Source organism: Pteronotus mesoamericanus, unplaced genomic scaffold, assembly GCF_021234165.1.
Source record: "Pteronotus mesoamericanus isolate MK-2021 breed Mesoamerican mustached bat unplaced genomic scaffold, CSHL_Meso_final contig_130, whole genome shotgun sequence".
Lineage (NCBI taxonomy): Eukaryota > Metazoa > Chordata > Mammalia > Chiroptera > Mormoopidae > Pteronotus > Pteronotus mesoamericanus.
In genome coordinates, this window is record NW_026555060.1 from 841,100 (window position 1) to 854,869 (window position 13,770).

The window sequence follows — 13,770 nt, forward strand, 5'->3', positions numbered from 1 at the left end:
AACCATTAAATAAATGAAATAAATCTACATGTACAGGCACATAAAATTGTTCATTGTCAAGTAAACAAAGTAACTTGCAGAGAAATATGCATAATAGACCCCATTTTTTAACATACAGGTATATTTTGATGCTTGATTAATATGTCTATATATACATGATAAAACAAGTACATCTGGAAAGTCATTTGGGAAGGAAATGAACATAAAGAAGGATTTAATGTTTTTAATTGTCTGTTTACTTTTCAATTACACAAGACATGTCTTCCTGAAATACCCTCTATTCAAATGGTAGACATTGGGTAATACAATGTCTGCAGCTAATAACTCACCTAATGAAGTGTTGGGAAATGGAAGAAACCAAATGATTTCACAGCTGAGTCCTGATTGGTCTTTCCATTGCCAGCCTCCTGGAGTTCAGTTTAAATCCCTTCTACAAACTCACAGCTCATCAAAGGGTACAATTTTCTCCACAAGAACTGGAACAATCAACTGGACTTTGAAGACTGTTTCACCTGTACACTTTGCCTAGTGGAGAAAAAGGTAACATTAATTGAGCATGTTTCAAATAGAACATTCTTTTTTTTTTTTTTAAGTATCATCTTCCCAAAAATGAAAAAGAAAAGGAGTGAAAGAATAATACTATTCTGTTCTCATAGGTAGCAATTTGAAACATGAAGACTATGATTCTACTGTTTTGTCTTCTGGGATCAACTCAGTCATTACCAGTAAGTGCAATATGTTTATTGTATGTACAAACCAGCCTTCACAGCATCTTAATTGCAGACCTACTGTTGTTCCTGCCCTCTGTTAAAACTGCTCTGTTCTGACCCTTTCCCTTAGTTTTCAGTTTTTATTTTCCAAGGTGACAAGTGATAAATTAACAAAGTATTAGTACATATTTTAATGTACTTACATTTTTTTAAATGCATCCATTCTGTTGTGATAGAACTTCTACTATTTTGGCAGAGCAGATGGGTGGAAATTAAGAGAAAAAAAGAATGCCTTGGATTGTAACTACTCAATTAAATAATGGTTTTACTTTCCAAAAAGAATTTAATGTTGACAACTAATATTTTTCTCATGACTAAAGAAGTAAACTAGATTTTCTGATTTTTCTAATTGGAAGTACAAAACATCTAGATTATCTAACCCCTAAAAAGACTACCAAATCATGCAACTGCAAAGAAATATTACAGACTTTTTTGTAACTTTTGACTTACAACATTTCATCACAAAATGTGTTTACACATGACAGGTCTTTGAAAAAATTGAGCACTTGCATTTCAATATATACTCCAATTATCCTCCAATATCTTATAGACACAGAGATAGGTTGGGCCTCTAAGTGGACTTCCCTCTGACTATTCGATATGCTTAAGTGTGGACATTGAGAAAATAATTAAACTCCATTTGCTATGAAGTAGCAGAGCACAAAGAAAACATTCTAGATGAGCTTCAGGCCCACTTGACACTTCCGTAGTCATCCATACAATCAACAAACATTTACTGGAAACTCTCTATAAACCAGACATTGTGCTAGTCACTGAAAATACAGTGATGAGGAAAAAAGAAGAGGGCATGATTCTTCATGGTGTTCACTAGCACAGCATTAGTAAATAATAAATAATTTTTGAAATAAATGTCAAATGATAAATTATAATTATGATTAGTCAGGAGTTGAGGAGGGTGATCTTGTAGGAAAAGGATGGAATAGACATGAACAAACCTTATTTCATTCCAAATGATACATATATCCTTGAAAGAAGTTATCTTGCACAAATTCAATTTCTAAGCAAGGTAAATTAGGAAGTTAATTTTTTTTTGAAAACATGGATTTTTCACTTCACCAAATAAAATTACTGAAAAGTTCTCCTAAACAGTTTCTCTCATGTATTTAAGTTACCACACGCTTTATAAAAACTGAGGAGAAATAAAATTTCCAGGAGCACAGCTCTCATTCAGTGTAGAATGAGGAGTAGTGTGCAGATCAATGCAGGCTGCTAATAGTCAATAATGTGAGAGCAGCTAGGGAGACATGGTGCAGGGGATGCGGCGGCAGGAGCGGGGCAGGAACACCGAGCTGGCTATTAGGTAGTGGTATTTATCAACCGAAAAATCAGGGCACATGGATGTGATTTGTTATTATTTGTAAGTTAATTTACTGAATTATCATAAAAGCATAAAAATGAATCAATTTGCAAATGTGGACACTTAAAACAGCCTAGCACTTGTTTTTAGTAGGTCATGTTTGGGAATTGGAGATGGGGCACGTTGCACATTCAGGACAGTGGGCCTCAATAAGAACGTGAACTCAAGCAAAGACTTGAAGCAGGTGAGGGAGTGAGTGAGCAAATGTCTAGGGAAAGAGCTTTCCAGACAGGGAACAGGTGCAAGTGAGGCTCTGAGGCAGGTGGGCCTTAGCTGTTGCAGAGACAGCACCGGGGACCCAGGGCACGAGGACCTTGTAGGCCAGTATAGGGTCTCTGGCTTTTACTCTGAGTGAGAATAGAAGTCAACGGAGGGGTTGAGCAGAGGACTGAAAGGAGCAGACTGTTGTTCTCAAAGGACCGCTCTGGCTACCAAGCTGACAATAGATTATAAGGGATGAAAAGAAATTTGCAGAATTTATACTTACATATTTTAAAGCTTGTAAGAACCTCTAAGAATGGATAATGCCAATCTTACCTCTTATAACTGAGGGGGAAAGTCCAAAGTGAAAACAAAAATTAGTGGCAGCTCCAGGGTATATCCAAGTGGCCCAAGGGCACATGTGGAAAGGCCGTACCCCATCCCACTGAGGTGCAGCCAGAGGCAAAGGCTGACTGGGGTCAACCGGGCCAGGGCTTCCACTGAATGCACAGGGAGTGCTGCGAGAAGCTAAGGAAGGGCTCATTTCTTCAAGGACCAAGAGCACTTGCGGGTCCTAGTACTGGCTCTGCCACTCACCATGTCACCTTGGGAAGGTCACTTTGCTTGTCTGAGCCTCAGTTTCCTTATCTTTAAACAAAACCATACACATATAATATATGAATCACAAGCCCATTTTCACCCCTTAAATTCAGTGGTTCTTAATGTACTAAGAATATACTCTGGCCAGGAAAAGAACTTGGCTTCCATTACAGAAAGTGACTTGTCAGGCCCAGGTCAAAAGCAGAAAGCGTCATGAAAATGCACTGGGAGTTGTGGTGACATACCTCCAAGCACTGGGAAAAAACAGAGGTGGACAGAGCTAAGGGGAAGACTATGTACTTCATGTCCTGATTAAAAAAAGAAGGCAGTTACAGGACAGAAATGGGAAGCTAGAAATCCCTGTGTCCTGCCTCTCGTTGTCTCCTTCCCCACACCGCTCACCTCCTCTCTACAATTTTTCCACTCTACAATTCTACCTCCTGTTGTGCATAAAATGTTCTGGGAAATTAAAACTTCTCCAAATACACAGAGCTTAAAGGCAGACATTTTTGCCTTTAAGACAACTTGTTACATCCCGGAAATAAATGGATTCAAAACCTCAAGTACATCCCTGACTCATCAAATATTTATCACAGATGCAGCTCACCCCTGCTTTGGGACTTCCTCCAACACAGCTGGTTCCAGATCAAACAACCCTACTAAGTCAACAGCAGCCAAATCAGGTAAGAGTCCTCCAAGAAGGAATATTTGCAGACAAGTGAAGGACACAAGGTAAGGCTAGTGAATTTAAAATCAAAATTTACATAGTGTCGCATGACTAAATGAGAAAGAGGCTTTCCTTTTGGGGAAAAAGCAAAATGGAGACCATACACCTTTTTGAAAAAATTGAGTCAAGAAAACAAAGCGTCCTCATTCTTTTTCCTTTTGTCTGAATAATAATTTGCCTTATCAACCAAACCTAGTAAACTTTGAAAAGCAATGGCTACACCTGTAGACAAAGCTTGGTTATCTCTGCCCTTGTGATACTATGCCATGTCACTGTGGTATTTACCAGAACTAACAGGGATTAAGTGGTAATCTGTAAAAATAACTGCAGATATCTTCAAGTTCCATTGTTATTGATGAGCTAGTGTGTCACTGTAAAGTCTATTTCTTCAAAGTATATTTAAATACTTTTAAAAACTGCATTGTCTCTTAGCTATTACCCTTCTTGCCACTCCAACACTTTCTCTGTTCTAAAAGCCCTCGCCTAACCTTCATCTAGACTTTGGGAAACAATCAGGTAACACCAGAGTCTGAAGTTCTTTTTTTAAATCTATGGACATTATAGAATACTCAAGTCATAAGCCTATCCCTCCCTTTAGGGAAACTGAAGCTTATACAATTTGGGGATACTCTTTAAGAAAAAGAATACAAAATTAGATCTGTAAAATTAAGTACTGAAGTGATTAATTCTTAATGAGATGAGAAATAAGAAATACACATTTTTAAGTTGATAAATACCATAAACTGGATAGACTGCTAGGCTGCCTCCCAGGGCCACAGAGCAGAGCAATACAAGTGAGAGGCCCTGAAGCTTCACCTTCATTTACGTTCATAGCAAATTTACCTCTGAGCGGGGTATAAGTTACTTAAGGATATCCACCACTGGCAGGTTAGTGAAAACAGACAACCTCCTGTCTCATCATTTTCAATGCCCTACAGGTCTTCCACTCTTTAAGTCTAATACCATTGACACAGATGCTCACACTGGGGTCAGATCTGCAACTGGTAAGTACTCTTATATCATTTTAATATCCGTGGTTGACTAAGCATAATATCAAACATTCAGTGTATGTGTGTATCCACAAATGTACACATACACACATATTCCTTGTAGATCAGTTGAAAGAGAAAAGACAGAAACATCAGGGAGCTGAATGCTGTTCAATATATCATGAAATTATTTACGAGCAAAATAGTCTGTAAAAGAATTGTAATTCTTAAGTCTTTCCTTTTTAGTTCTTCTCACCTCTTACCCAAGTTCCTCTCCCCAGTACTTAACCAGACCTTCCTCTCTGCCTCTCACAACATCTACACACCACCAAAACTCTATCGCCGCTATCTTCACCTCAACAACAAAAGCCAACCAGAAGGGATAGAAAGATTTTCATTTTTTATAGAACATCAGTATAGTAATTTAAACTATATATATAATTTAAGTTCCTTTCTTGATTAAAGTGGATTTTTATCCAGTGATCAGATTTGTACAATATACAGTCGTAGATCATGTGCAAACTAGATATTTTGTTCTGACCCCCAAAATTTTCATGGGGACACGTATGAAGAATCATTTCTTCATAAGAAAACCATCAGAGAAATTCCAAGAATCATTGCTGTTATAGCCAAAAACAAAAAGCCAGAATGAAATCCTAAGTAGTTCTCAAAAAAAAAAAATGAGTTAAATGCCAAAGAAAAATTTCATATGGAAAAAAGTTAGACAACATATGGTTTTGCTGGTAGACTAAACAAGTCTGTGAGCTCTATCTCTATAACTTATTCTAAATGAAATGTAGTATACTGTACATTTGCATAGCAAATTCTTTATTTAAACATATTTTACATTTAGTAAATACATGTTAGCTTCCTGAATGTTCAAACTGAAACAACACAATGAAAATCTCCTTTTTTGCTCTACAGCTAAATCCTCCCTCAGGGATGGCACCTGCTGCCCAGACCCTCCCACTGACGCTGGGGGCGTTAAATGTACAACAGCAGCTGCAGCCACAAGTAAGTTCTAGAAGGGGACTTCAGTTTGCCATTGGGGAGCACTTTCTCTCAGATGGGAGCCTAAAGGGGAGCAAAGAATGTTTTCAAGGTTCTTAAACATTTTACCCAGATAATTTACAGAGGGATGTCCCACAAAACATGGAACAGTCTTCGACAATTTGGTTCTTGCTGAAAACCCATGGGGACACACCTGGAAAACTGAGCAGCATGCAGCCCCATAATCTCTCTAGACTACATCTGTAATGGGTGACAGAAAAATGTGAAGAGCTGGGCAAGACTGAAGAGTCAAAAGTATAAGTGGGAAAATTGAGATGTAGCAGGATTCTTCTCTACCATGATGTGTTTTCTTTATTTGTATCATTTTTTTCCATTTTATTGAATTTATTGGGGTCACACAGCCACCAAAACCCTAGAGGTTTCAGGTGCACAGTTCTACAACACCTCGTCTGTGCACTGAGTTCTGTGCTCACTACCCCCAGTCAAGCAGCATGTTGTGTTTTCTATTGAAGAATTTCTGGGTGGCCAGAATCATCCGAAATTAAAATGAAGAGGTGAATAAAATCTAAATTCAGCAAATCTAATCTTTCTCTTTTGGACTCATTTATCAGGCCCCCTTTCTAGTTCTTTCCTATTTCCCACCATCATTTGCTTTCAGGAAAAATCCTAGAAAGCCCTCTCACATTACGAAATAAAGTACATACTTAGGGCTTCAAACACTTAGGGAACTCTTTGACTTTTAATCATGGACAAAGCCCTAATTTTTACCTTTTGAAACTTCTTTAAGTAGATTATTAGGCCCTGGAGAAAGATCTAATGATCCCTTTATAATGGGACTAAGTCATTATGGATAAGTTACCCTCCCTAACAAGTTATCTCAGCCCCATATAATGGTCTAATTTTTTGTAGAAGCTTTATTATTTATTACATACATCATATATGGTAATTATAGGTAATTTAGAAAATACAGGTAAGCAAGAAGCACCCATAAAATTCAGTTTAACATGGGGGGGGGGCAATATAATCATAATAGCAGAATTAAACACTATTAACATTCTAGGATATGTGCTTCCTGTCTTTTTTTCTATGATGTGTTAAGTGCATTTTTTAAAGAAAATATGTTCTTATGATATATAATGTTGTATAATATGATTTTTTCACTTAATAAATATTGACTGGTTTTTGTGTTTTGAAATATTCACTTACATCATTGTTCTTAATGATTGTTTAGTATTCCATTACATTGCAAAAATTTGGGGTTTTTTCAAAATTTTGCTTCTATAAATTATGCTACAGTGAACATCCTAGTAAATAAGTTTTTAACCATATCAATGATTATTCAATTAGGTCCAGTTCTTAGGAAAAGAATTTGTAGGTCCAAAAGAATTTGTACATACAAAAATATAAGACTTTAAAAACAAATTCTCAAATTATGAAGCATGAATATAACAATGGTCCAATGTATCCTAACCATCTTCTTACCACTATGGACACCTCCAGGTTTCAATAAGAGTAAGCTTGCATTAATTAATAATTATATTCAAAACAGAGTTTAATTGACAAAATAATTTAAGCTGCTTAATATAAATTTTACATTATATGCAACCAATATTTTTTTCATAGCTTTATCCAAAATAACAACACAAGACATTCTATACTGCTTCATTAATTTCTATTTGTGAAATTCTGTCACATAACTAACTTTTACATTTCTTTTTTAATATTGAGATGTATGCTTATACTTATTTCTTACAAACATATTATAGTCTTCACTCAACATATTTGCTGCTAATTTATATCTCAATAATAAAAGTGATCCTCTGAAATAGACTAGAGAGACAGGCAAATAAAGTGAGAATCCCTTTAACACATGATCCTGGCATAATCCTTATGCCAATTGCCCAACTTCAGTTTCAGTTATTGCCCTGCTCTAACCTTGAAGTCAGACTCAATACATCTTCATATTCACAAAAGATATCCACTCCAGTCAAATGCATTAGTGGTAACTGTAGATGTTATTGAAACTTCAGTGGACAAGAGGGTTTAACATTACACACTCCCCAATGTGCAGTAACATAAATCAGTCCCCATTCTCAGTGGAGGTTCTTCAGTGCCTCTGGGCTCTATCACCACCAAATATCTCCACACCTGACCTTCTTCTATGGTCACACCTGACCTTCTTCTATGGCTCCAGTCCCTCTGACCCTGCCTTTCCAGGGTCCTCTGCCAGGAACTTGGTCACCTGTCCAAAGTGTCCATTTATCAAAATGAGGCCAATGTGGTTGACCTCTAAAATCACACAACTGGTCAAATCACAGCTCTCCCCTGATTACCTATGTGATGCTGGCCAATTACTTAACCACCCTGTGGCTCACTTTCAAACTTTTGTATTTTAAAATATCCACTGTGTTTTAATGTATCTTCTGAAATGACATATAAACACATGCATTTTTTATCACATTTTATATTATTATTTCTTGGAATAATTTTTAGTTTGGAGGTAGCTTAAGGCCAAAATTATTTTTCAGTCATCCAATTTACTAACTTCTACCTTTTCAGTGGGCTGCCTTGAACTGGTTTCTGAATCTCCCTGGGTCTAATCCTCTTTTTACAAAGTGGATGAATTCTGATTCCCATCCAGTTCTATGAGTCTATATTTATGACTACAGATGACACATCAGTAACAAGTATTTGCTTTAAAAATATTGTGTTTTTTAAGCAAGTTTTGATATTTATATCATCCATCAGAACTTACCTTTGAATATATTTTTTTACTGAATTTTTCACTATTTTTTTTTCAGATGTTACCACTTATTGTAGCACAGCTTGGAGCCCAGGTAAGATTATTTGTGTAATGATTTTTGTTTTAAATCATCTTGCTGTGAAATATTTAATCTTGCTTCAATTCACCAGATAGTTGCAAGTTTCCTATTTACTTAGCATGTATGAACATTGATAATAATGAGAACACTTAATGAACACTGTTATAAGTATTTTATTACTTATTATTACCACCTCATTTAATCTTCAAAGCAATGTTTTATAGGCAAATTTTTATTGCTGATGTGAAAAATGGGTAACTGGAGATACAGTAACTTAGTTATAATCACACAGTAAATGTCACAGGTGAGATATGCAGTCAATCCTGTAACCACACTGTCAAGAAAAATGAAGTTAATGGGGTTGATCTAATGAGTAATGATTTGGGGATTTATTTATTAATTTCTAATTTATTTATTAACTACATACCTTTTCCCTAAAAATGATACAAACACTTCCTCTACTCCCTATTTTTTTTTGTGAAAGGTAATTATTGAAATAACTGATAAAATTACCAAGTCAAGATCAAATATAAGCATCAGCTGTCAGCTTTTCCTTCTAAAAGCAGAATCAAATATAAAATTCCTATCAACTCTTAATTCCACATCTGGGAACACAACCCAAGGAAATAATCTGAAATACAGCAAAGGTTTATTTACAAATATATTAATCAAAATAATATTTATAGTTCTGAAGAATATTGGGTGCAACTTAAATTTCAAAGAAAGGAACACAAGTAAACTGCTACATAAAAGTATATACTTTGTGACCATTCAAAAGCTTACTTATTAAAATATATCAGTAATATGGTTAAATGATTGCTGTATAGTATTAAAAGATAAGACACAAATTCTATAAATGACATGACTTCTGTTACATAAAAAAATAAATGTGTGAAAAACATCTTGAAAAATATACATCAAACTCTGCATGATGGGATTATATATTTTTTATTGATTTCTGCATTTTCCAAATTTATTCCAATTGTATCTAGTACTTAATAATGGAAGATATATAAGTTTTAAAATACAGAAGAACTGACATCAGATAATGTTAGCAGTCCAATATCATGTGCTGACAAGAGTTTTGTGATGCAAATAACAAGGCAATTTAAAGTTTTGTTAAAAATTTTAAAAAACTATTTTTATAATTTTTAAAACTTCCTTAACTTTTTAAGTTATGTTATACATATCTTGCCATAAACATATTAAAATTTGTCTAATGATTTGTGTTATTATTTTCCTTTTAGGGAACTATCCTAAGCTCTGAGGAATTGGTAAAAAATAATTTTAATTACTAATATTTAAAATTCTTTTCAGTGTTACTACAATGCTGTTTTCTGTCTTCATATCCATAGTTTCTCTTGACCACAAACCCTAAAGTTGGTGTATACTGCAATAAATTGAACGTTTTTATAGGTCTTTGCATTAGGCTATTCTTTGCTTAGATGGGGCTTTTATCATCATTCTCCAGCTACTTTTCCATTAATTTGACCTAACTTTTGTTTTTCATATATTGATGTCAGATTCAGTTCTATCCAGAAAGCCAATGCATATTTTTAACTTTATGTTGATTAAAATATAAGATTATAAATTATTGAAATGCATGCAGATGTAGAAGTATATATATAGATAGATATTTATTGCAGGAAAGATTAATTTACTTGACTTATATTTTTAATTTTTGTAGGAAAATATATCTTCTAGTGTTTTATAGCAATGAATGAACTCCTCCCTGCGCACATGAATAACTAAAGGGCTTAATCTAAATATTACTCATATTATCATTACTGGGCCCTTCGATGCATTTCCCATAAGTCGTTTTGGAGAAAAACTGCAACATAAAGAGAAAAATGAATTAATGTGGTATCAAAACATGACACTAATATTAAGTTGAGGCAATATCTAGGAAGACAGGTTTTTTAAAAAAAATTTTTATTATGAAAAAGTAGAGATTTGCTAAACTGTCCAAAAATAAAATAATGGGGCTGTTCTGCCGACATTGATGCATGGTCACCTATATCTGCCAGTTTTTGAACCAATTCCATTAAAAAAACACCTTAGTAGATCTATTACATACACTGAGTTTAATCCTCACCAAATTGCAAAGTAGAAATTTTTAACTCAACTTTATAGATAAAGAAAATGAGATTCAGAGAGCTTACGCAAATTAGATCTCAAAATCAAAAACAGATGGAACGCCGTCCTGGCCAGGTGGCTCAGTTTGTTGGCGCGTCCTTCCACACACCAAAATGATGCTGGTTCAAACCCAGTCAGGGCACAAAGGGAAGGCAATTGGCCAGTATTTTTCTCTCACACTGATATTTCTCTCTCTCTCTCTAAAAAAAAACAATAAACATATCTTTGGGTGAGGATTATTAAAAATGTATTTTTAAAAAAGACTGAAAGTCATACTTCTATCTACTATGCCAGTGGTTTTCAAATGTTTTTTAGTAAAACCCACAGTAACAGCTACATTTTTCATGCAGCTAACAGATACACACACACACACACACACACACACACACACATTTCATGAAACTATCTTTACCCTTGCTATATGGGATACATTAGGTAATATATATCTTATAGAGTCTTTACTTTGTGTCTTATTTTTTAACGATGTACGCAACCCACCTTCTTTATTTCACACCTAAAAATGTCATGACCCCCAATTTGAAAACTTCTGTACACCTGTCTCTCATCCAGCATAAGTTTAATTCTGGCTTCACTACCAGTGTTTCCCAAACTTCAGTCCTGGACCACCAAATCAGGGCAACTTAGAATGCCAGTTAAAATGCAAATTTCTGGGTCCTCCCCTCAACCTACTCAATCAAAACCTAATAGTGGAGCCTAGGAACTTGTCTTCTTTTTAACAACTTCTTTAGATGGTTCTTAAGAAAACTAACAATTGAGGATGATATTCAAGGAAACTGACCTGTATCTTGATTACAAGCTGTTGACCCTTTTATTCCATCACAACTGGAAGGTCCCAGAGAACTGGTTTCTGTCTGAACTTTCTCTAAAACCAGCCAATATGAAAGCATTTCTTCTTAGGGGAAACTTCTCACAGTAATTTTTTTCCCAGGAAAGAAAAAGTGGCAGCAACAGCATTCATTACCAGTGTGCAAATCATTAAAATTGCTAAGAGAAAGATTTCTGACTGAAGATACCAGTGCCTTTGAAAAATACATCAAAAGAAACATGAAGAGATAAAGATTGCTTAATCTACTTGAAATAACTTTGTCCTTTTTTTTTTTTTGTCTCCCACATCACTTTTTTAAAAAATTATGGACAAAAATACCTATGACTTAGGTCAACACCACAAATATAGCCTGTCATAATTGTAGGAATTTTCTGCCTGAGTTCTACCTCCATATATAGCTGTTATTAGCAAAGGACGCATTATTCCTTTTCTGGTGACTAGTTTGATTGTGGCTTTCCCTTCCTGAGGGAAATGGATCACAGGAAGGCATCCCAGTCATGAAACCAGCATCAGGCCCGGCTCAGGGAGGAAGTTATTTCCTAAAGATGAGGAATGCCTCATCTTGATTGTTTTCTCTGACTCTACCTTCTCCATCCTACCATTCCTACCCCAGCTTGCTACCCTCTGAGAAGAGAGGCTGTTTGACTAGCCTTCGAAATGTATTCCTCTAACTCTGTTTTCTGTTTCCCTCCCTTGTTCCAGCCAGTGGCGCCGCACATCTTCACAGGCCTCCTCTTCCAGCCCTTGTTCCCCGGAGCCATCCTGCCCACCGGCCAGGCTAACCCGGACGTCCAAAACAGAGTCCTTCCTGCAGGACAAGCAGGAGTAAATCCTGCCCTCCAGGGAACCGAGAGCCCCTTCGCGACTACCAGCGGCACAGACACAGACGACGACTTTGAAGTGACCACCCCTGCAGGCATCCAAAGGGGGGCAAACGTTCCTGAGGGAACCACCACAGGGGCCCCAAATGGTGAGTTTGCCCTCTAGGAAAACGCCCCTGGGTCAGGAAAGGCAGCTGCAGAGCGGGAGAGAGGACTTCTGCCTTGACGAATACAGATCTCAACAAAGCCAGGGAGCCCCTGTACTGAGAGCGGACTGCAGCAACGTGAGGGAATATTTTTACTGGGCTGCCACCCTTATCGGCTCAACCTAGAAAGAAAACATTTAATTGCTGGTATAACACTTTCCATCTTAGGTCAGAGCTGGAAATACTTGGAAACAGACTGCACCCTCTTTTCCCATCTCAAACACACCCAAGCCCCCAGCGGGCGCAGTCAATCACGATCCTCTTTTTCTACTTGCTAAGCCTCAGAACCTCCCTAACCTCCTGTTACAAGTGGCTGCTAGCAACACATTGGAATTAGCACCGAGAGGACCCCAGGAGCCATTCTCTGCCGGTGGAACTTAAGAAATGCTGCAAAATTAACCTCTTCTAGCACTAACAACCAAAGATAATAGTTTAATAAGTGTGGATGTCTAGAACCAAATGTCCCTGGAGTAAAAAAAGAATGATTTGATACTGATACTCTTGCTCCCAGAAAAGATAATGATGTCATGTAAAACTATTTAAATTCAATATGATTTTACCTAACTTAAAAAATGTTTTCTTTTCTTTCAGGAATTCAATAAGCTGAATTTTTTTTTTCAACTAAACCACCTTAAATGTGGTCCTACACATCAGTCTTTTTTCATTGATCATGTTATGGAAAAAATTGAGACACACTTGGAGAATATCAGAAGATGTTAATTCTTAGTTAACTAAAAAATTTCTTGAAATTTCAGAAAATATATCCTTCCTAGAGAATACTGACTTCTGAAAAAGAATGATTAAATGGATGATTTGTCTTTGAAATGTAACATTATGCCATCTTGGATATAGAAGATATGTATATTAAAAAATATTTGAAAAACTGACTTTTTCTTTTGGGGGGAAGGAAGAAAGGTAGTCATTTTCAAGAACTACATGACCCCAGGACCCTAGGATGACACTCAGATCTAGGACCTTCTTTGGAAGTAGCCGGTGCCGAAGTCATAAGGGTGGATAGCCATCAATGGAAAGGAATTTTCTGATTTCTTCACAACTACCCAATGACTTATTATCTCCTGTAAGAGCTACAAATTTAATTTCAATGTGCAAATATTTTTGATCATCTAAAAGCAGAAACAAAGAATTATAAATCATATTGTTTATCCTCAGGCTACTTCTATACAAAGCTAGTGATTATGGAGTTTAATTATTAATTTTGGTATGTCTGAGAGTAAGAAATGACAGTGATAAAAGTTATCATT

General features: G+C 36.0%; 1 protein-coding gene across 2 annotated transcripts; it reads left to right on the plus strand.

Moving 5' to 3' along the window:
* The first annotated feature begins 464 nt into the window (after positions 1–464).
* On the plus strand, positions 465–13,203 carry AMTN (amelotin). 2 transcript variants are annotated; one of them, XM_054589686.1, is made up of 9 exons: positions 465–540; positions 657–725; positions 3,546–3,632; positions 4,615–4,680; positions 5,590–5,679; positions 8,478–8,513; positions 9,746–9,772; positions 12,184–12,451; positions 13,100–13,203. In XM_054589686.1, exons 2-9 carry the CDS (start codon positions 672–674, stop codon positions 13,108–13,110), a joined length of 639 nt encoding a protein of 212 aa, XP_054445661.1. In that variant the 5' UTR covers positions 465–540; positions 657–671; the 3' UTR covers positions 13,111–13,203. The 2 variants fall into 2 exon arrangements, with proteins under 2 accessions (XP_054445661.1, XP_054445670.1); XM_054589695.1 differs by lacking the exon at positions 9,746–9,772.
* The last annotated feature ends 567 nt before the right edge of the window (positions 13,204–13,770 follow it).

Bases quoted from the DNA above. Each gene is read 5' to 3' on its own strand.
- AMTN (XM_054589686.1), top strand. From the start codon at position 672: ATGAAGACTATGATTCTACTGTTTTGTCTTCTGGGATCAACTCAGTCA. The intron at 3,633-4,614 runs GTAAGAGTCCTC...AATGCCCTACAG, and splicing joins GTCAACAGCAGCCAAATCAG to GTCTTCCACTCTTTAAGTCT. The intron at 9,773-12,183 runs GTAAAAAATAAT...CCCTTGTTCCAG, and splicing joins TCCTAAGCTCTGAGGAATTG to CCAGTGGCGCCGCACATCTT.